We start from the raw sequence: 22,478 nt of genomic DNA, 5'->3' as shown, positions 1-22,478 counted from the left end.
AGAGTGGGGGGCGGGGAGGCAGGGGGGCAATGCCACATGTGTAAAATCCAATGCCGCTATGGTATTGGGGAAATGGGCAATGATGTAGAAACGTGCCTTTGATACATGCACCTGGCTGATGGGCATGTAGATGTGCTGATGGGCATGCCTCATGAGTGCATCCTGGACTTGGTCCAGCACTTAGGAGAAAGCGGGCTGTAACATCCTATGCAGTGTCCCAACTGTTTGCTGGAATCCGCTTGTACCACAGAAGTATAAGACTGACACGAGCTTCAACAGGTGGGGGTTGGCAATTTTGATTGCAATGGTACTCTGGAGTTCAGTCTGGATCACGGTGAGCTGTGATGACACAGTCCAATCAATATATAGGGTCACTAAATTGGCTGTCCGTCAGTGTCCATGGGGATGGCGGATAGTGGTATGGGTGCCCTCTGTAGCACACGTCTCCTGCACCTTTGTGGTGCCTGTCCCCTTCCCGGCTGTGATTTTGTGTGCTGCTGTAGTTCGATGTATAGTAGGTTGGATCCCATAATCATCTGATTGTGGCTGCATGTTGCTTGGATGTGTGTTTGGGGAAGGTTTGGCCCTTTTATGCTTCTCCCAAGTGGTTCTGGTGCACCGGTGCCAGAAATCAAGGCTCCTGTGTCCATTTACCTCCACCTTTTTTGTGGATGTAACTGTGCAGCGACTGATTTTTAGAGGCAATTCGGCTGATTTTGCACATTTAATGTGGCAGAAAAGGTTTTTTGGAGGTAATTCCACCGACTCTTGCATGAATTACCGGCAGAGATCATTCTGCCGGGGGAATTGCCGCCAACTTTTCTGTAGGGCATGGTTTTGCGTAGTGGTAAAGTTGGTAACAGAATTGCCACCAATTTTACCACTTACAACCATAGTTGTAATGAGGCCCTGTATATTTCTTACCATCTGATCATCTTTAGAAGCACTGGCCCACAGCTGATGCCAACATGGGTATCCTTTTGCATATTTAGGCCATCCCATTCCTTTTCATGCCTTTCCCACCTCATTCAGTTCCCCCTTGTGTTCCAATATGGTGAATGAACTGGGACCTCCTTCATATTTCCCCTCCCTGATTTTGGTTTTAGTACCTTTTTGTTTGCTCTGTTAGGTGGGTGGGCGTATGTGTGTTCATGTGTTTGTGTGTTTCCTAATTATCTTTCCCTGGTGGTTCACTACTTCCAGTGACCCTTGTTTTTGTTTTCTTTCCCTTTTTTTGTATGTGTTGGCGCAGTACTCCGTTTATCCCTTTACCCCATGTTCAATTTAATGCCAGTCCTGGACAGGCCCTACACTTTGCGTTGTCCACTCACCAGTGTCTCCTCTTCACACACCTTCTGGCTGAATCCCACCTGTCCTTTTCTTTTTCGTCATTGGCCGCGGACCCTATGTAGAGCATTGTCCTCTGTGTGGATTTCATTTCCCTGGGTTCCTCCAGCTCATTTCTCTTTGCCCTTTTACATTGTTTACCCTGGTTGTCTGCCCTGCTTTCCTGTATTGCCTCACCTTTATTTCCCACTTGCTGTTCTTTGTTCAAAGGCCTCGCCCGGCATCTGCTCTGTCTGCCCCTCCTGTCTGTGCCCCCCTGCTGTCTCTTTGACGGATTATCTGTGAATCATACCTACCACCCCCTATAATCTGATTAACCCCAGTACTCCCTGACGTCCCTCCACGCACAAACACCTCCCAACCCAGACTTGCACTGTCTGGTACTACAATCTCCTTTCGGGCACACTCAGTCGCTACTCCCAACCTCCACTTTTCTGGTGCTTTCCCTGTATGTTTGGGGCTCCCTGTTAGGCTTGAACTCTCTGGTCCTTTCCTCCCACCTGGTCGTGCCCTCATTCCTGCCTCTGGGCCCTCATTAACCTTCTGTTTCTCTGCTCCCTTGTTCTCTGTAGCTCAATTTTCTTTGGCAAGTGCATATTGCATATTTTAGTAAGAAGTATGCTTTTGCTAAAGACATGTTCAAAGAAACCTTGTTCTATATAGTAACATTTCATTCAAAATCATGTCTATTTCTGAGGCTTGTGGATCTGCTTAGAATCATATGTTTTGCATAGGTCGACATCTCGTGGTAGGTGCAAAGTATTGCACATGTTTTTGAAGTTCGAAAAAGGACGTTGACTCGGCATGTTTGTAATATTATCCCTAGTTTGATGTCTGCTTTACTTGTGATCCCTCGCGTGTCAAGGTCCCTCAGATTGGTTTCTTTTCCCACCATAGTGATCAGGCATGTTATGGGGAGTCTGTAGTGCTGCTACAGTCAGAGTTAAACATTCTAACTTTATCCTCTTTCGACGGTCGCCAGATCATCCGTCTGCCGAATCTGACAAGTCCTGCAATTGGGGGATGTGGAGGTGGGGGGCACTGATTACCTTTATTAGAGAATGCAGATTTCCACTTCCTCTGTACACTGACTTTGTCTAGCTGCCTTTTCAATTTTTTCAATTTAAATGAGCCATTGGAAGTACTACTTTTAAATTCTGTCCAAGTTGTTAGAGTACCCATGGAAGTACACCCATCAAGTGTGCAACCACTGCCTTCTCCGAGACCACCCTGCGGGGCATTGTACATCGTGCAAAAGGGCCAAAACCCTTAAAGAACGATGCACCAAATGGTTGGTGGCCCATGCCATGATGGCCGAATCTGAAACCCGTATTGGCACCTATGAGTCGAACGAGGAAGACAAAGGCAGAGATGGCTCATTTTTGGAAGCCGAAGACGTTTCGAGGGAACCTTCTGGCTCCTGGGCGTCAGTCCTCAGCCCCAAAAGAGGGGAGAACTCCTGGCAAAAAAAAGTATGCACACGCGCACATAAAAAGCACACAACCCCAAGCCTTTCTTCAAAGGATACGTCAAAGGAAGGCTGCATGCTGGCTCAAGGCACCTCACAGCCTACAGACCATAAGCCTGCTCCGCTTCTGCGTCTAGCGCAAGGCGATCAGACAAAACAGTGGTCGTCAGGCGTGCATGAAAGTCCTTCGGGGGGTGTTTCGCAAATGCTGTAACTCGTTGAAATCACACAACTCATTCTAGTAAGGAAAAATACCATAAAAAGTCTCAAACACATCTCGCACAGACCTATTGTCCCTGAAAAGGTGCCAGAATATACTGGGGATAAGTACCATTGAAGCCAATCTCGTCAAATGAAATGGCCTAGGGGAAAACATTGAAGCTATTGTTTCCTCTACCTGAAACACCCAAGACCGGAACCTGTCCTAGAGAATGTTTCAAGGACACGATGGACAAGGTCTCCTCTTTTGTAACATTCATGGAAAAGTACCCAATCGGGCAGAAAACTTGGAAATGCATTGGTACAATCCCCAAGGTCAAGCTTCCTCTTTTCAAACAAATCAGCAAAACTGGTTTCGGAGAGGTGACGGTCGGGAAGAGTTGCAACCTCTAGAGGCTCTGCTGCCCCCACCAGCAAATTACACCACTCTGGTTCAGGTAACCTCCATGCTTGCCCCGGTAGGGAGGGTCGCATAACATCGTTCACCCATGCATGGGAGAGGATTACCTCGTATTGCCGGGTGCTAACAATGATGGCTAAAACGCAGATCCAAGGTGAACTCCCTGTGGATGAGCTGGTCAGGGGAATTTGCTTACGCTCCCCTACCCCCGACCCCAATACCACTTCTGAGCAGGATAGTGTACCAGATGCACTAGAAACCAGAAATCCCTAATCCTGGTTGCTCTATGTGAGCGAGACAACCTTGGTTTCTGTATCTACACAAACTGGCGATGTGCGAACCAATCAAGCTACCGTGCTCCTTCAGCATGCTCGCCTAACACGGGGAAACAACATAACTCGCACATCTTCAATCCATGAACTTGGCAGCTTAGCTCCCCCTCCAACCCCCTCCCCCATTTCAAACCGCCTCCAGGGTTGGATATCAATGTGATAGTCGCAAAGCTCACGTCCTCTCTTTTGAGCCTATGCACAAATCCAGCCTTAAACACCTAACATATAAAACAGCTTTTCTGGTAGCCATCACCTCCCATAAGAAGAGTCAGCGAACTACAAGCTTTGTCAGTGCAAGACCCTTTCTTTTTTTATCCGCAAAGACAAGTTGGTACTAAGAACACACCCTAGGTTTTCACTTAAGTTCATATACAAGTTCTATGTTAACCAGTACATTAAACTACCCGCTTTCTTTCAAAACCCTTCAAACTCAGCTAAGAAAAAAATCCATGAACTAGATGCGAGGAGGGCGGTTCTTTACTATGTAAACAAAACTGCTAACAAAAACAGACAAACTGTCTCTATCACCTGGCAGGGAAGGTGATCACGTTTCAGAAAACGCCATCTCCAGATGCGAATGAAATGCACACAGCTCTGCTAATCTCTATCAAACAAAACTCTGCCTTTCACACCAAGAGCTCACTCTACCAGAGATACAGGAGCTACTTTGGCCTTTATTGCAAATGTCCCACTTGACGCCATTTGCAAAGCAGCTACATGGAGTTAGTCTGCATTACTGCATTGACACACATTCTAAAGCAGATTCCCAGGTGGGGCGAGCAGTGCTAAAACATCTTGTTGATACTGTACCTTCTCAGAACCCGAAACACACTCAGGGAAACAATTTAGTTTTACTTTATAGTTTGTCCTGAAGTGTTATTTTTGTTTTTTTTTTAACACACAAGAATACTTTGTGGGGTCCACGAAAAGAGGTTGACCGGTTTCGATGATTATTATTTATCATCATCTTCAGGACGGTGATTTTTGGGCCTGTCTTGATAAGATCAGGAAAATGATGGGGTCTGAGAAGCCGTCATCCCATCGATCGAATTGTTCGGATGGCCTCCGCTTCTCGTCAGGCCGTGGGACGCCAGGGCTCTCTGATAAATAATAATCATCAAAACCGGTCGACCTCTTTTTAAAACCAAGGATATCCCAGGGAATCAATCGGGATACCCCTCTGAAGAAAAGATCAAAAACATATTGTGTTGTGGAGGAAGTATTCCCCCAGAAAAAGCATTGTATTACGGACTCCTGTACTAAAACACCAATCCAAGTGGCAAAGCACTAAGTGAAATGCACCACAAAAGCAATTCTGGACAACAATCCTGAAAGAAGCCAGACAAAAACAAAACAAAAAAAGACCACCTGAAAGGAGAACGTAGCAACGGATGGGCCTACAAAAAATCCCATTTTTAGTCTTATTTTTATTTAGCAATCACAAGAGTGATCCAATACTTGGGGTCCACACACTTCTTACGAAGGTCAATAAAAGAAAAAAGGTCCCATGACCTGTGAAACAGTTCCTCTCTAAAATGTGGCCCCAAGCCCTACCAAGACATTAATCTCCGCCCTTACTCCTAAACGGGCAGAAGATCTGTGCACCCTATTCCTAAGGATAGCAGCCCATATATGTTATGAGGGCTACTCCAGAAGAGAAGATATTCTGAGGCCACACATTAAATGGTACATGAATAATCACCAGTTCCCACGCTAAATAAGTGGACCCTTCTCACAACCTTCTCCTGACACTGCTCGCTAATCTTTGCATAGCATGTGATCTAAGCAGATCCACAATCTTCAGAAGGGATACATTACTCACCATAATCGTATTTCTGATGCTTGTTTCTGCTTAGATTCACATGCCCCCCCCCTTACTCCCCTCTTGGAGTAGAAGGTGCATAGATGGTTTTTCTGGCTTTATCGCTTCTTATCTGCTTTATTACATCTGTACTTAGGCTGAACTTCATGCTTCCTCTGTCGGAAAACAAAACAATCTGAGGGACCTCGACGCGTGAAGGACCATTGGTACCGTGGACGTCACACTAGGGATGGTATTACTGACACGTCTACGTCTCTCTTTTCGAGTATCAAAAACAAATAAGGTAATACTCGGCACTACCACTAGATGTCGACCTATGCATAGAATGTGAATCTGAGCAGATACGAGCATCAGAAATATGATTACGGTGAGTAATTTATCACATTGTTTATATATATATATATATATATATCTCAATATTTCCTACATTTGATGGTGCTTATGTATTTTTACAGCTCGTCTTTTTCACCAAGCTTTCATAAGCTTTAGAAAGCATGTAATGGAGTCGGATGCGCTAGACGTGGACCTTCATATTATCCTAAATGACATATGTTGCGAGGCAGGCAAGTACATGGTTGAATGTGTTTTTTGTGCTTTGTGATAGTTTAGTTTGTATTGCCTTTTCACTTTCTCTTAGAGATTCCGGACATCGGCCTATTCTGTTGCTCTTGCAGTAGGATGTCAACTTTTTCCTTCGCATAAGAAGTTTTGTGTTCTTGGCTACATGCACTTTGGTAACATCTGCAACAAATTCACAAGCATGTACATATCTAAAAGTGGGAAGGGATGTAAGGAGAAATTTGTAAAATGTGAAGCAGATGAATGACTAATGACGGCACTTTCATTGTATTTGTAAAATGTAACCTGCTTAGACAATAGGTTTTACTTCAAATTGAATCAAGGGATTATATGTGTGTTCTTTCCAAAGAGGCGGGGTCCTTTTTTGAACGCAGAGCAATATGTTATCATAGTACTGTTTAAAGGATTAAACCGCTTGTTTGTTCTTGTTCATTTTTAAAAACAAATCTACACACACAATTGTCACTTCATTTTTAAACCTTACTTCTGATAATGTTTCTTTTGGCAGGCAATCTCATTGAAGAAAAACTCAATGTCTACTCCATTTTAAAATAACCCATGCCCACAGAGACCTTTCACTGCATTCGTAGTAAGATCCCGAAATCACGCGTTGCAAAAATGTATTATGCTTATCTAGTAGAAATCAGTTGAAAATCAAAATGCACCATTATTGCACAGCGCTGTTCTTATTTGCCAGGCTAGGGAGCCTTTTAGTGCCCTCATTTTCCTGTCTTGACTTATCTGCTTATTGTTGTGTACAAGCACTGATGGTCTAGTTACTTGGAACACTTTGTAAACATTCCTTGCTAGACCAAATGGAATCACTGTAGTGTTACAACAGTCCCCCACTATCAGATTTACTTATGCTCATCCTAAATATAAACATATGTTGGGAATAAAGTCCATGACGCACGAGTGAATCATTAATAATTGTTCCTTATTACTATACTGTGTTCTAGCACCTTGAAGCGTCTTCTTTGTGCTGGATGGGATTACCAATATTTATTGCAGACCAAATAATCAGGCAGACCAAAGGAAGATGGCATAACACTGCTTTAATCTCAATGAAAGAAAGCAGGGAGAAATTCAGATTTTCACACCAAAGTTTGTTTGTACAGAGTTTGTATGTATATATATATTACACAGCCACAGTAGTGGCTGTGTAGTTATGGTTAAGTTGCTGTTTCCATAGGAAGAGCACTTTTTGGGCGGCTTATAACTCCGCTCCCCCTGGACGAATCCTCACCAAACTTTGCAAAAAAAGTATATGGCCCACTCTGAATTTTGCAAAGTTTGGTGATGTTTGGTCCAGGGGGGAAATGTTATAGGGGGGGGGGGGGACCCAAAAAGTCTTTTTTTCCCATAGACTGAATGGGAGACAAGTTTGCGCACGCCTACAGCCCAAACTGCTGGATGGATTTTCACCAAATTTGCAGCAGGAGTTTGGTCCCAAAAGCGTGCTTTTGTAAATTTGGTGAGAATCCGTCCAGTAGTTTTCTTTAGAACGACCAAAAGGTATGTCTCAAAAAATTAGTGATATCTATGTCCGCTCTGCGGTCACACTTCCCTGTTCGCTCTGCGGACAGGATACTGAATGGCTAATCGGCAGCGTCATGTCCGCGGACATGTGACGCGTTCACTTATTGGATGTTGAAGAGCGTGAAGTGCGTCAGATTGTTTCGATGCGCCTGCCATCTTTCATTCGTATTTTGGTGTACGCGGACATCGCTGCTAAAACATATAGAACAACACAACATTGCACTTGTTAAACTTATCAAATACTGTCTCGGAAGGTGAGGGTTGATGAGGCTGGCATGGGATGTGGCAGCAGGAAGTAGAAAAGTGGTGTTTTTTTTGTCACCAAAGTCTTACAGTAAATTTGAAGTTGTTGCTCAATATAATGTCCGTAAAGTACAGGCGAAGAATTACTGTGTCTGTGTTACAATGTATTTAAAATAATATTGCAGTCAGACTGGTGCCCTAGAGTTTGAAATCTGAGGCAGCCACCTGCAGTGTTTGATGGAAACAGCGGGTCTGCAAGTGTATGGGAGTACCAGTGCTCATGAATGCGTTAAGACATGTTGTTGCAAAGTGAGAATGTATTTTGATTCTGAATGAAGGTCACTTGCTTTGCTCTTTTGGTTGCGAGCTCAGTAGGCCCACGCATCCGACTGAACCCATAAGGGTCAATTGTTTTTTGACCTTGAGCGAAAAGGAAAATTCAGTAAGGATGCATGGAGTGAAAGTTTGCAACAAGGACCATTTCATAAGGTTATGCATTCAAAACTTTTCTAAGGCACATGTAATATTAGTTCATGAAGATTCTTTGGTGCAAGCACATTGCTGTCTGAGTTTCACAAAGACAATGGAGACATTCAATATCGTTTAAGTTTGATTTGACAACTCTACACCGGAACAAGATTTAATTTTTTATTACCTGAACATTCATTTTGGCAATGTAACTGAAGTACTATCTTTCTGTGTAGTTATGGAGAGTGCAGATTCTCAGCATTTGTAGACTATCACTAGATTCACCCATGTTCAATGTTAATATTTCTTTAAAATGTCATGCATGACCACATCGATTTGTGTATCAGTTTCCACGTTCTTTTTGTCTTTTTTTAAATTGTTTGCTAAAGGTTGGGTATTGATACGTATTTCTGTTATGTTTTCCAAATAGCTACATCCTGCCTTACTGCGATTGCCATGGATTCCAGATGCCAAATGATGGATTTTTCGCACGCTAGATGCACGTACTCGTGAACGGCTGCCTAACCGTGGCTGTTTTGTGGGACGATCGCACAGGACCCATTTGTCCGTACGCTGCTCTGGCGATTAGGAGTAACATAACATCTTTTATGGTGGTCTAGGCCCAAGTTCATGCTGAGGTCCTAGAATTCACTGTGCGACCGAAGCGGTTGCTTTATTGAAAACACATACTTTGTGTATGGGAAAAGAACAACATGTGCCTCACAATTAACATTTTCAAAGACGACCGAAGAAACAAAGTTACAATTTGATTGAACATGGGAATAGTCTGATGGTTTCGGAACAGTTTATTGTGAACTAAAAGTCCTTTACAAATTGTAAAGTGTTAATATTTTCTTTTAAAAACCAGTTTATTATTTCAAAATGTGACGTGCTATATTGTAAGTCACTGTGTGTTCATTTTCAGGTTCTGCGTGACGGCACGTAGGTGCTTATGGGCGCATTTGGCTACGCTGGAGAGGAACGTCATCCAAAAAAGGTGTTGAATATCACTAGGGTTGATTATGTGAGGGTCAGGGGTGGGCCATATGATTTAGTGATGTCAGGGCAATTTATGTTAGGCAGATGCAGCAGTGGACAAGACGTGATTGCAAATGAGTTTACAAAGTTTGTAGGGATTTTGCGCACACCTAATATGACAAATTATTTGTGTATTCTTTTGACAGTTTTGAAAAAAAAAATGTGGGTAGGTTTACAGTAAATTTGCATAAGACTGATTGGCAGCGACCAAAAAGCATGGTGTTGGAGATGTGGGAGTGTTTTCGTATTTGACAAGTGTCATAATGTAGTTAAAAAAATAAAATAGCGGTATACCTTTACTGACTGAGGGGTAGGCTGTAGCCATGGGGAGTGGGCAGAATGTCGGGTCATGGTATAAGGTCATGATCCGGACAATGTGACTACTGGGCATGACCAGAAGGGACAAAAGATAGGATTAAAGTGACCATGTCCACCTGGGAGTGGCTTTGTGGCAAAGTTATTCGACATTAGGATACATTTGAAAGGGAAGAAAAAAGTGCTCGTGGTAATATGGTGACGGTTTCCTTTTTGCTTTTCGCAGGCTGCCATGGAAAGCGAAGAGGGGCCCTGTATGGAACACCCGCCTTCCCTTTCTATGGTGGCCATCTTGGAAAAAGATTTTGTTTCCTAAATGACAAAAAATCCTCATTATTTTCTTTTTTTTTTTTTTTTTAGTAGCACGCGGAACTGCTTTGGAAATCTAGATTGTTAATGGCATTCATCCCCCGTTTTAGGGGAGCAAGGGGGGGTAATGATTCAGAGATCTCGTTATGAACTCTCGCTTCGATTGGGCTGATAACTTGGCCTGCTGGCCGTTTATTCACCGTTACAGTCCCTGGAACGGAGGATGAACGCTACAATATTTCCATTAGCATGACACAAACTGCAAATGTTGGAAAATCTTATTGCTTCTATGTACTTTACTGAGAAATATAAAGTAGATGGAGTCTATGCGTTTTTTTTTTTTAGTTATATATTTCTAACTGTGTAAGGTGGTTCTTAAAGGAACATTTATTTTGTTTATGGATGGCTTTTTTTTGGGAGGACAGCTAAGAATGAAAGTTGCGGATGGAAATGAGCAAAGAGGCACCAAACAGTAATATGGAGGGGTAGGTGGATGGGGGAAAATGTTGTGCGTGTGTTATTTGTAAGGTAGGGGCAGTGCTCCTTCATTACACCAGTGGTGCTGTTTTTTGGGGAGGAGGGATGGCCTTAGCTGATGTCGTTTTCAGATAAATAGTACTTTTGCTAAAAGTTTGTACTGTGTACTAGATTGTTAATGGCTGAGTACGAATAGGTGTTGGAGCTTTGCAAGGGAAATGTTGAAGTTGCCAGTTCCTACATCAGTAGAAAATGTAGTTCCTCACTGTCCACGAGGAATAGCTCTTATTGTTAAGTGTGTACAGGCTCTCGGACACGTCACCATGCTGTGCGCCAGCATATGGTCATGTGGCATTCTCCGGAAGGTGTGCAATGAAGTCAGATGTTCGTTTACATTACGGTTACGTGCCACTTACAGAAACCTATGAAATTCAGTAAAAAAACTTTGTTAAAGGAATGTTATGGTTAAGTTGCGCTACTAAAAACCTATGAAATTCACAAAAAAAACGTTAACGGGATGTTATGGTTCCAAGTAAAACCGAAAAACCCTTGAAATTCGCCAGTTATGGTAAGCTAAGCAACCATAACTCGCGCCACCACTGTGCACTGCTAAGACTAACACCCAGGACATCAAAGATGATATCACGGATGACCTCACATGTGCATTTACTTTTCATGAAAACTCTGTAGAAGGGATTCTTATTACAATGTTGACCAAAAAGTGTCAAGGATCATTGGAATAAATATCATGAGCTAATTAGTGGATTAAGCAGTGCATTGATATAAATAGCATTCTATTATGAAGTTGAATATATATATATATATATATATCTCTGAGGCTTGTGGAATCTGCTTAGATCACATGCTGTGCATAGGCTGACATCTAGTGGAAGCTGCAGAGTATTACAGTTGTTATTTTGGAAACTCGAAAAGGGATGTTGACAGGGCGTGCCAGTAATACTATCCCTAGTGTGACGTCCATTGTACCCATGGTCTTTCACACGTCGAGGTCCCTCAGATTGTTTTTTTTTCCGCCATCATAGACGAACGCTGTTTCGTTGAGTTCCCTTTCGCCGTATCGCCATTTATTATTATACAATTAACCATAATTTTTCTTACTATCCTTTTATAATCCTTTATATCCACCGTCTATCGAGACCATTCAACAGCAGTGAGGAAAAGAAACGACCGTTGAAGACCCCTGTCGACGGATCTGTTTCCGCCTTGGAAGGCCGATCCTGGCTTCGGTCCATACAGTAGGGAGAGAAGGGGCGGTCATATTAGAATGTATATACCCCTTTTCGTACACTGCATTCGCCTAACTGCCGTGTCATTTCGTTATGGAAAGGACCCCCTTTTAAATTGTGCCCTAAGTGCAACAAGAAGTTCCTGTGGGTCGACAAACACCTTGTGTGTAACCTGTGTCTCCCTTGGGACCACGTTGAGGGTTCCTGTCGAGCGTGTAGACTGTTCAAACCCAAGACAATGAAGGACCACTAATAAACGCTGGGCCCATCACGCCAGGCAACTAGAAACCATGTAAGTGGAGGGTGCATTCAGCGACAGCAGTAACGCTGCGGTATCCAAAGGCGACGGGGTTACTCCCGTGTCCCAGGCGCAGGCCCCCGGCCTCAACAGACAGGCCGGCGGCCATGTTATGGGGACAACACCCGGCAGCGAGAGCGCTCTCAATACCCCCCCACCAAGCACACAACCCACTGCCGAGACTCGACACATGGGTCGAGCAAGCGGCAACATGTGACGTCTAGGGAGAGGTCAGTTGAATCGCTGTCCTCTGGGCACTCCAGATCGCCATCGCCACATGACAGACACTGAATGTCGAAAGACAGAACAGATGTCGCAGATAAAAATATTACCGAAGATCGTGAGTCGGCTGACGAGACTTCGGAGCTGACCGTAGCTGAGATTCGATGTAACGCGTCGATGGCGGTAAAAAAAGCCCATACAGGGCGAATTTAAAAAGCATGTACCGGAAGGCTGTGTAAAGTCAAGGGTGTCTACGAAGAGCTCCTCTAAGACCCCTCATAGGGATAAAACACAGAACGATGGGGCCCCCCATAAGGGTAAGGAACCTTAGCCACAGGATTCCCTGTCTTCAGCCTTGAAGGAAAAAGTCTACACCTTCTAATGTAATCCCACCCATTCCAGAAGATTTAGGACTCCCACCTCAACCTATGGTCATCTCTAGTTCTTCCCACTGGTCAGCTGAAGCTACAGATAGGGTCATGAGAAGAATGTCTTGTCTTTCATGGCAAATTTTTATGAAAAAGGCCCTAACTACTTCACTAGTTTTCACTCCACCCCTCCCACAACAGCAGCCTCTGGGTCGCAGAACCCTGTTGAATCCCATGCTAAAAGGTCTCGCCCCGGTGAGTCAGCGCAAGATCCCACTGTAATTGACCTATATGACCCAGAGTCTGATCATGAAGACCTATGTGACCAAGAAGCCGCAGACCCTTATTATAGGGATAATGAGGAGGATGAGGGTGACCCTGATATAGACTCACCAGTTGATCAAGACCCCCCTGTTGTATATTCACCCATAGATAATCAACCTCTTCTGAACGAGGTACTTATCAAAGCGGCTGAGCATTTTCAAATATCTACCCAAGAGGATCCACAGGAAAAGGATTTCGTTGACAGTTTATTCCACTACTAAAGTCTGTCCAGCGAAAGGTACAACCCTCGCTGGAGACACCCAATCCGACGAGGGCAGTGAACCCACGCATAGAAAAACTTTTCAGACCTGCACCATCAGACCTGCTATACATTAGGGCGCAGCTAAAGCCTAACTCGCTAGTTGTTGTTACAACAAGAAAAAGAGCAGGTACTCCCCTAGCCTCCTGCTGAGGCTCCACCAGACAAAGAAAGCAAAAGTCTGTACACAATGGGCAGGAAGGTGGCCTCTTCTGCTGCATAACAAACCACAATTGCTAATAACTCTACCTTAAATAGCTAGTTATAAGTGCCAAAAATGGGACGAAGCCTCAGTGTTATGTTCGTTAGCCCCGTAACCCCTCCAGACTCAATTAGCACTTGTGGCTCCAGAAGGGCGGGCAGTGTTAAGTTGTCTGCTAAAGAGCGGTCTTGACGCCGCGGACAACACCAGCAGAATAATATCTGAGGGAACCATTATTAAGCGTGGCGCTTGGTTATGCCGATCCGGGTTTAAGCCAGAGACGCAGGCTTCTCTTATTTACATTCCCATCAAGCCCAATGTACTCTTTGGCAAGGCCATCAAGGACGCCTTGAAGACAGCCAAGGAAGAATATGATACACTGAAATCATTAGGCCAATTCCCCAATAAACCTCCAGGCCAAAGGGGAAACAGCAATTTTCGTCGCACACGAGGACAATTTTCCCAGAGGGGTTCCTATAATCAAAGTCTGGGGATGGCCTGGGGGAACAATCCAAGCCAAGCCTCTCAAAATTACCAGAGTGAACCGTGCAGATCTCGCGGTCGGGGAAGGGGTTCCTCTTCCAGAGGTGGTACCCCACCTCAGATGCAGTGACATCCCGCTTCAGGTGCCCTCCCATGCCTCTCCAGTAGGAGGGTGCATTTCCAACTTAACCAAGCATTGGAGGGAATCACTTCAGACAGATGGCTGCTGTACACCGTAGTGGGTGGATATTGTATAGCGCTTCTCGGACAACCCCTGAATCATCCCCCATGCCAGAAAACCCACTCCAGAGAAGACCAACGCATCCTCCTCGAGGAAATCGTCCCGCTGCTCCAAAAGGTTCGCCATAGAAATCGTCCCGGCCAACCAGGTAAACAAGGGTATTTATTCAACTGCCCCCAGTATTAGATTTGTGCCAAGCAAACAAATATGTCGGGCCACAAAAGTTCTGCATGACTATGCTACAAGAGGTAATCCCTTTGCTAAAAAAAGGGGATTACATGGCAACACTGGATATGAAAGATACCTATTTTCATATTTCAATGTTCCCAGCGCACAGAAGATTCTTGCGTTTTCAAGATGGCGAACCAGCACTACCAATTCAAAGTGCTGCCCTTCGGAATAGCATCTGCTCCAAGGGTATTCATGAAGATACTGGCGGTGGTGGCAGCACACCTGTGCAGGGAGGCAATCCCAGTGTACCCTTACTTGAACAACTGGCTGATTACAGGGGAGGTCCCCCTAATTTGCAGAAAAAACATTCAAAGAACTATCAACCTTCTCACTGTCTTAAAGGAATAGTGCCCTCAGAAATATTATTTGCTAAAAGGATGGGCAATAGTCTAAAACATAGTTTAGACATATATTGAATGAAAGTTCCTATGTAAACACTTTGAGCAAACGAGGCTCAAAGCGTTTACATGGGAGCATCCATTTTGCCATTTCGGGCAGCCTCCTCAGCTCTGCCCTGCGGCACTAAACAAGCATCAAAAGCCCCCTTTCGGTGCTCCCCAAACCTAGGGAACCACAGAAAACGTAAAATGAAGGCAAAAAGCCGAGGCGCATCAATTAAAAATACAACCTTGTTGTATTTGTGATTGCCGTGGTTGGAAAACCACGGAAAACATAAATACAACAACGTTGTTATACTGACTGTGGCAGCTTTCGCGTGGAGTCTGCTGGGATCCCCCAACCCTGAGGGATTCCAGGAGACTCCAAGCGAAAGCTGACGCATTCAGAATAACAACGTTGTTGCATTTGTAGATACCGTGGCATTTACAAATAGAACAACGTTGTATTTCTCACTACGGCAGCTTTCGCTTGGAGTCTCCTGGACTCCCTCAGGGTTGGAGGAGCCCAGGAGACTCCACGTGAAAGCTGCCGCAGTGAGAAGCACTGCAGCATTTCAAAACACACCTGCGTTGTGTTTCTGCCTGCAGCGGCTTTCACTTTGGGGCTACCGTGGGGGAGCTCGGGAGACTCAAAGTGAAAGCTGCTGCAGGCAGAAACACAGCGGCCTGGAAACACAACCGCGTTGTTTCTGCCTGCCTTGGCTTTCACTTTGGGTCTCCTGGGCTCCCCCGAGGGAGCCCCGGAGATCCAAAGTGATAGCCACGGCAGGCAGAAACACAATACGGTTGTGTTTCAAAAACGCTGCGGTTTTTCTTTCGAAGTTTCTCAGGCTCCTCCGGCTCGGTGGAGCGTGCGAAACTTAGAAAGAAACCTGCAGCGTTTTTAAATGCAACAATGTTGTATTTGTTTGTGGTAGCTTCAGCTTGGAGCCCCCTGGTAGCTTCAGCTTGGATCCCAGGGGGCTCCAAGATGAAGCTATCGCAAACATAAATACAATGTTTTAAAAGCTGCGGTTTCCTTTCTAAGTTTTCCAGGCTCCTCCCGCCGAGAAAACTTAGAAAAAAAACTGCAGCTAGTGCTTATTTAAAAAAAAAAGAAATTAGCACTTAACGAGATGCAGCTTTCCTGCCTGCAGTCTCTGGTCTCTGTCCTCCGGCACCAATGAAGCAAAAGACACCCAGTGGTAGCTTTTGTTTACTACAGCTGGCTGGCTTTTGCTTTATTAGTGCAGCAAGGGCAAGCACAGGTGGCATCCATTTCACAAAATGGATGCCTCCTAGTGCTTCCCATTTTAAAGTTTGAGCTTCATTTGGACTTTAAAAGAAATATTTTTTAGATATTTTTTCATTATTGCCCATCTTTTTTGCCAATAATATTTCTGAGCTCACTATTCCTTTAAACACTCAAGAGGGGTTGGTCTTCCGTCAGAGGAAAGAGCCCAAAATATGTTATTGCAAATACCGTATTAACAGGCCGGCTGCCAGATAAGGGTGCGCAAAGCTATACGTTTGCTAGGAATGATGGCATCTTGCATTTACTTGGTACACCTCATGCACGCCTGCGCATGCGACCCATGCAGGAGTGGTTGGCTAAACAGTGGTCTCAGGCAGGTGGTTAGTGGAAAAAAGAAAACCTATTGAAGGGGAAACCCTTCTATGATCCAGCAGTACAAGAGATTGTCACAGCAGACTCCTCACTTGCTGGGTGGGGGACTCACTACCTTCACCACACAGCTCAGGGTCTGTGGTCTCATGCGGCAACACAAAACCACATCAATCTACTAGAACTTATGGCAGTATTCCAAGCCCTTGAGGTGTTCGAGTCTCGCCTAAAGAATCAATCTGTGCAGATCCTGACAGACAGCACTACAGCAGTGTTTTACATCAACAAACTGGGGGGCATGCATACTCCAAATCTTGCGCAACAAATTTGGAAAAGGACTCTCAAACGGAAAATATTCCTATCGTCACAGCATGTTCCAGGGGAACTCCACTCTCTTGCAGACTCGTTCAGCAGAGATCCCCCTACCAGAAGAACACGAGTGGCAACTTCACGCGGACGTCATAGAACACCTTTTCTCTCAATGGGGTTTCCCCACAATAGACTTGTTTGCTGCAAACGAAAACAAACAATGGCCAGACTTTGCATCCAGGTTCCCCTAGCCAGGCTCCAAGGGGAATGCCCTACGGATGAACTGTTCAGGGAAATGTGCTTACGCTCCCCCCCCCCCCCCAACAACTCTGAGAAAGGTGGTGAACAAGATCTACAAGGAACAGGTGACGCTCATCTTAGTTGCTCCTATATGGGCAAGACAACCATGGTATCCACATCTGCGCAATCTGGTGATGTGCGATCCCATCAAACTCCTGTGCCCGTACAATCTGCTCACTCAGCACAGGGGCCTAACAGTGCACCCTCAACCTCAATTATTGAACTTGGCAGCATGGCTCCTGAAGTCAGAGTTTGGACATCTTAATCTGCCACAGAGATGTATGGATATCTTAAAGGAATCAAGAAAGCCTAACACTAGGCACTGTTATTTTGACAAGTGGAGATTTGTGATTTGGTGCCAGTCCAAACAAATGAATCCCATAGAATGTACCCCTTCACACAATCTACTTGCTAGATGCAGGGTTAGTATTTAACTCCTTAAAGGTCCACCTGGCGGCTTTGTCAGCCTATCCCACCCCCCACAATAAAATCTCATGGTGGAAAGTACCTGTCATCAAAGCATTCATGGAGGGAATAAAGAGACTCCAACCGCCAATTTCAAACCTGCCGCCAGGATGGGATCTCAATGTTGTACTTGCTAAGCTCATGGGGGCCCCCCTTTTTTTTGTTGAGCCGATGTATAAGTCTAGTCTCAAATACACGACTTAAAAAATGCCTTCTTTGTGGCCATCACTTCCATAAGAAGAGTTGGTGAAATACAAGCACTGTCCGTGCAGGATCCATTCTTTGTTGTTCACAAAGACAAGCTGGTTTTACTCACTCACCCTAGGTTCTCCTCTAAATTCATCACCAAATTCCATGTAAACCAGTCTATTGAACTACCGGCTTTCTTCCAGGAACCCACCAGGTCAGCCGAGTTAGAACTCCACACACACTAGATGTGCAGAGAGCGGTCCTCTACTATGTAGACAAGACCAGACCCCTAAGAAAGACCTATCAACTGTTTGTCTCCATAGCACCAGACAGAGAAGATGATTGCATTTCAAAGAATGCCATCTCCGGGTGTATAGTCAGATGTATACAATTGTGCTATTCCCTATCAAACAAAACACTGCCTTTTACGCCCAGGGCTCACTCCACGAGGAGTACAGGAGCCACTCTGGCTTTCATCGCAAATGTCCCTTTAGACATGATTTGCAAAGCAGCTACATGGAGCTCGATAGACACTTTCACTCAGCATTACTGCATTGATGCTCATTCCAAGACAGATACACAAGTGGGACAAGCGGTTCTAAGACATCTGTTCACCCATGAACCTTCTCACATCCCACCACCTTCTTCTAACACAGCTCGCTAATCTATGCACAGCATGTGATCTAAGCAGATTCCACAAGCCTCAGAAGGGATACATTACTCACCGTAATCTTATTTCTGATGCTTGTATTTGCTTAGATTCACATGCGACCCACCCTTCCTCCCCTCGGAGACAAGGCGGATGGATGCTTACGGGCTTGTCTGATAAGTATCTGCTTGTATACAACTGTACTCGTGCTACACCTCATGTCAGAAAAAGATCACATGCTGTCCATAGGCCGACATCTAGTGGAAGCTGCAGAGTATTACAATTGTTGGTTTCGAAATTCGAAAAGGGACGTTGTCGGGGCGTGCCAGTAATACTATCCCTAGTGGGACGTCCCCTGTACCCATGGTCCTTCACACGTCCAGGTCCCTCAGATTGTTTTTTTCCACCATCGTAAACGGGCGCTAAATCGCGGAGTTCTGATTTCGGCATACTGCCATTGATTATTCTAATTAGTTAGTTACCCTTCCTATCTTTTATACCTTTCGATCACCGACTATCGATAACATCTCAGACAGCGGTGAAGAAAACGACAGTCGAATAAGACTCCCATCGACGGAAACTTTCGGCCTTGGAGGGCCGCATCAGGCTTCGGCCCACACAGTAAGGAGAGAGGGGGAGGAGGACATTGGAGAATGTATTTACCCCTTTTCATACACTATCTTCGCCTAGCTGCAATTTCATTTAAGTATGGATAGAACCCCTTTCAAGTTATGCCCTAGTTGCAATAAAAAGTTTCCATGGGTTGACAAGTACCTGGTGTGAAATCTCTGCCTCCCATCAGACCACGTCGAAGAGAACTGTCGAGTCTGCAGGCTCTTCAAACCTAAGATGTTAAAGGACCGTAAAACGAAGTGCTGGGCCCACCTCGCCATAGAGGCCAAGGCCACCATGGAAGTGGAGGGTACCTACAGCGGTGGCAGCAACACTGCATTTTTAGACTACGAATGCAACGGGGAGATGTTCATTTCCCAAGCGCAAGACCCCGACCCCACCATACAGGTCGGCGGCCCTGTTACGGGGATGACCCCCGTGTCGTCAGCGCTAGCACAGCCTCTACCACTAAGCACACAGCCAAGGGCCGGGACGCGTACGTCGACCAAGAGCCCACACACGACAATTAGGGAAAATTCCACAAGCTTTCTTTCCTCTAGGCACTCGAGGTCCCGATCGCCGCATGACAGGCTCTGTCTGTCGAAAGACCGCACAGACGTCGTGCCTAAAACTGTTCCCGAACAGCGCATGTCGGCAGACGAGACATCGGGTCACTCCACAGCCGAAGTTCTACATTCATCGTCGAAAAAAAGCAAAAAGCTCTATACAGTTGGGAATAGCCCACCTGGTTAAAAAACAAGCCCTGAAAATCCTGCAGAAGGGGAAAGAGTCTATGAAACACTCCTCTAAGACCCCTCAGAAGGAAAGATCCCATTCTACACCCAGGGAGAGGGACTTCATCCACACAGGGTAGGGGATTCACAGCCACATGAAGGGGACTCCTTGTCAGCAGCACTAAAGAACAAGGGACAGCCCTCATCTCAAGTCCCAGTCACACCTCAAGGTCAGGGCCTTCCACTAGACCCTATGTCCATTCCAAGTTCTGCCACATGGACATGCAAGGACATTTATAGAGTCATGAGAAGGATGACTTTGTGGCAAACTTTTTCCGAAAAGAACCCAGATTCTTTACAAAGCTTGAGGAACACCCCTCCCACAGCACTTGCATCTAGTTTCGCAGATGCCCCTACTTCTCAGCCCCCTCCTAAAAGGTCTCGTTTTGATACCCTGGCTATTCCATCCCAGCATGACACACCCTTCATTGATCTGTATGACCTGGATACTGGCAGTCCCTCTCTGTCCAAGTTATGTGAACGGATTAGCCAAAAACAATCCTTGTACATTTCTCCGCCATGAAGCATAGGTGAGACGAAATCGAACATTAACAATTTTTATTTTCAAAAACATTTGTAAATTTTATGTTTCACATAAAAAAACAATTTTTAGATATACATTTTAAAATGTTCTCCATAGCACACAGTGTGGTTCTACGATACCAATAATTAAAACACACTGCAAGAACACAATGTCCAAACTTCCACACGTTATTATGATAAAACACAAAAGGCCATTGAATGGGGTGACAAAACAACAATGCACAAGGTTTGTTCAACTGTGAGGCAGAGGACAGAAAAATGATATGTTAGTAAATTTTTTAGAGGTTCAAAACTCTTTATTTTGTAGATCTCAAGAACTACCTAACACACTGTTCCAAAACAAAAATACATCACACAACAAGACTTGTTATTTTTCCGGTCTTGTAGGATTGTAGACATGTTTTGGCCCCATTTTTCAATGTCACCCCAATCCTGGTGTCATTTTCCAGTTATATAGGCCTTCTTCAGGATGCACATATATTCTTTTATGTTGTAAATGTATAAATCTTCTAAACTGTTACGCTCACCTGGTTCCCACAGGGGCGTAGATCGAACCCAGACAGCTGCGGCCACCACCAGCATGAAGCGTAGGGCAAAGATGACCGTCTGGACGGACCCCCTCAGTCTTGTAAGCTTGACTCGTAGAAATATTCTCCTGTAGATGGAGAAAGGTATTTAGCCCCGTGGATGTGAATGCAGACCCTCCTCCCTGCTCCCGTTCTCCCCACTTGCCACCTCCGATATTCCCCGTCAGTGTCCTCACCTTATGTTTTTGATTGGTGAGCTCTCCATCCTGCGTGGCATGCAGGGGCGCGTAGATACCAGTTACTTCACTGGTTTTAGGTGTTGGGGTCTGGACGATTATTGAGTCCGGAGTTTGCCAAGTTTTTAAAGAGTTCAAAATGTCCAAAGTTCACTCTTGCACTCCCTTGTTGATTTGCGGCGGCAAATTCTGTCTGGAGGTTGCGGGCGACGTTCAGGTAAGAGTCTGTATTACCCAAACTATCCTGTAAAGATGCGTGAGATTAGCTCACTTTATTTTCCTTTTTTCCCGGATTCAGCGTATTGAAGAATAAAGCCTCCGGTGACAATCAGGTAAGTCTTGTAATATAAGTGATTGATTGTCTTTTTAGTCTCTTTAGGCTCACCTTGCTTTTTCTCGTCTTTTCCCCAGGTGTTGAAAATCACCAAAAAAGTGACGGAGGCAGCGCTAAGTCGGAGATGCTGTGTGCTCGTGAAAATGTAGCGGCGCTGCAGCTGGGATGCGACGCGTGCCGGAAGAATGTCCCTTCAGGCTCGGAGTGATGCAGGATCCGAAATCGGGTGAGGAATCATATTAAAGTCTGTAATCTAACCTCTTCTTCTATTTTCCTTTCTCTCCTAGGGGCTCCGTGTTCGAGGCGGGCGTGGCAGAAGGCTGGATGCAGGTTTGCAGACAAGGTGAGCGTTACGCTGCTAAATGCAGAATAACGCGAAGCGTGTGTTGAAGATCGGGCGTGGTTTAAATAGCTTTGAAAGTAGTCCCAGGTAAGAAGTCCCTAGAACCACACCCGAATGAAAAGTAGTCCTTGTGGAAAAATAGTCCCTCCAGGTCTTACGTTGGCCTGGATGCATGTGCAGCATGGTCTGCCCGAGGTAAGTGATGACTATGAGCCTGGCGCCTTAGGCGCCAGGACTGATTTCTACTATGAGCCTGGCGCCTAAGGCGCCAGGACTGAACCCAGATAGCCCCTGCCCGGGGGTAGGCATCATGACATAAACCCTGTAGTCTGGCAATGGTTGCACTTATAGATTCAAATATTGGTCCGACCACTTATTTAGTATTGATTCTATTTGTTATGGAAATCTTCTTATCGCCCAATAGATTAGTTAAATCCTGCGGTTACGCGGTTTGTGGAATACAAGTCTGTCCGGCAGTAGGAACTGAAATAGACGCCGAAACTGACGGTCACGCATGAAATTCGCCAGAACTGTAGGATTTACAGAACATGTTCCGGATACATGGTTACACCCAAGATCAATAGCGGAAAAGAGCTAAGGAAGCTCCTAAATGAACCAGGCATGTGAGTTTTGCTTTGAAAATTGACCAAAATAGGTAAAGAACGAATTTATTGGGTGTTAAGATGTCCATAAGAAATAGAATCAATACTAAATAAGTGGTCCGGCCAATACTCCTTTTTGAATC

General features: G+C 45.0%; 1 protein-coding gene across 2 annotated transcripts in view; it reads left to right on the top strand.

Annotated features, from left to right (window-relative positions):
• Positions 1-22,478, top strand: part of SUPV3L1 (Suv3 like RNA helicase) — a 1,718,675-nt gene that overhangs the window by 175,021 nt on the left and 1,521,176 nt on the right. For both annotated transcript variants that reach the window (XM_069610607.1, XM_069610608.1), the window contains exon 3: positions 6,044-6,151. In XM_069610607.1, the coding sequence (XP_069466708.1) occupies positions 6,044-6,151 (108 nt within the window). The remainder of the gene's footprint in view (positions 1-6,043; positions 6,152-22,478) is intronic.

This window comes from Ambystoma mexicanum, chromosome 8 (assembly GCF_040938575.1).
Source record: "Ambystoma mexicanum isolate Mex_15411 chromosome 8, UKY_AmexF1_1, whole genome shotgun sequence".
Lineage (NCBI taxonomy): Eukaryota > Metazoa > Chordata > Amphibia > Caudata > Ambystomatidae > Ambystoma > Ambystoma mexicanum.
The sequence above is the reverse complement of the archived record's forward strand: the minus strand, read 5'-3'. Positions and strand labels throughout refer to the sequence as shown.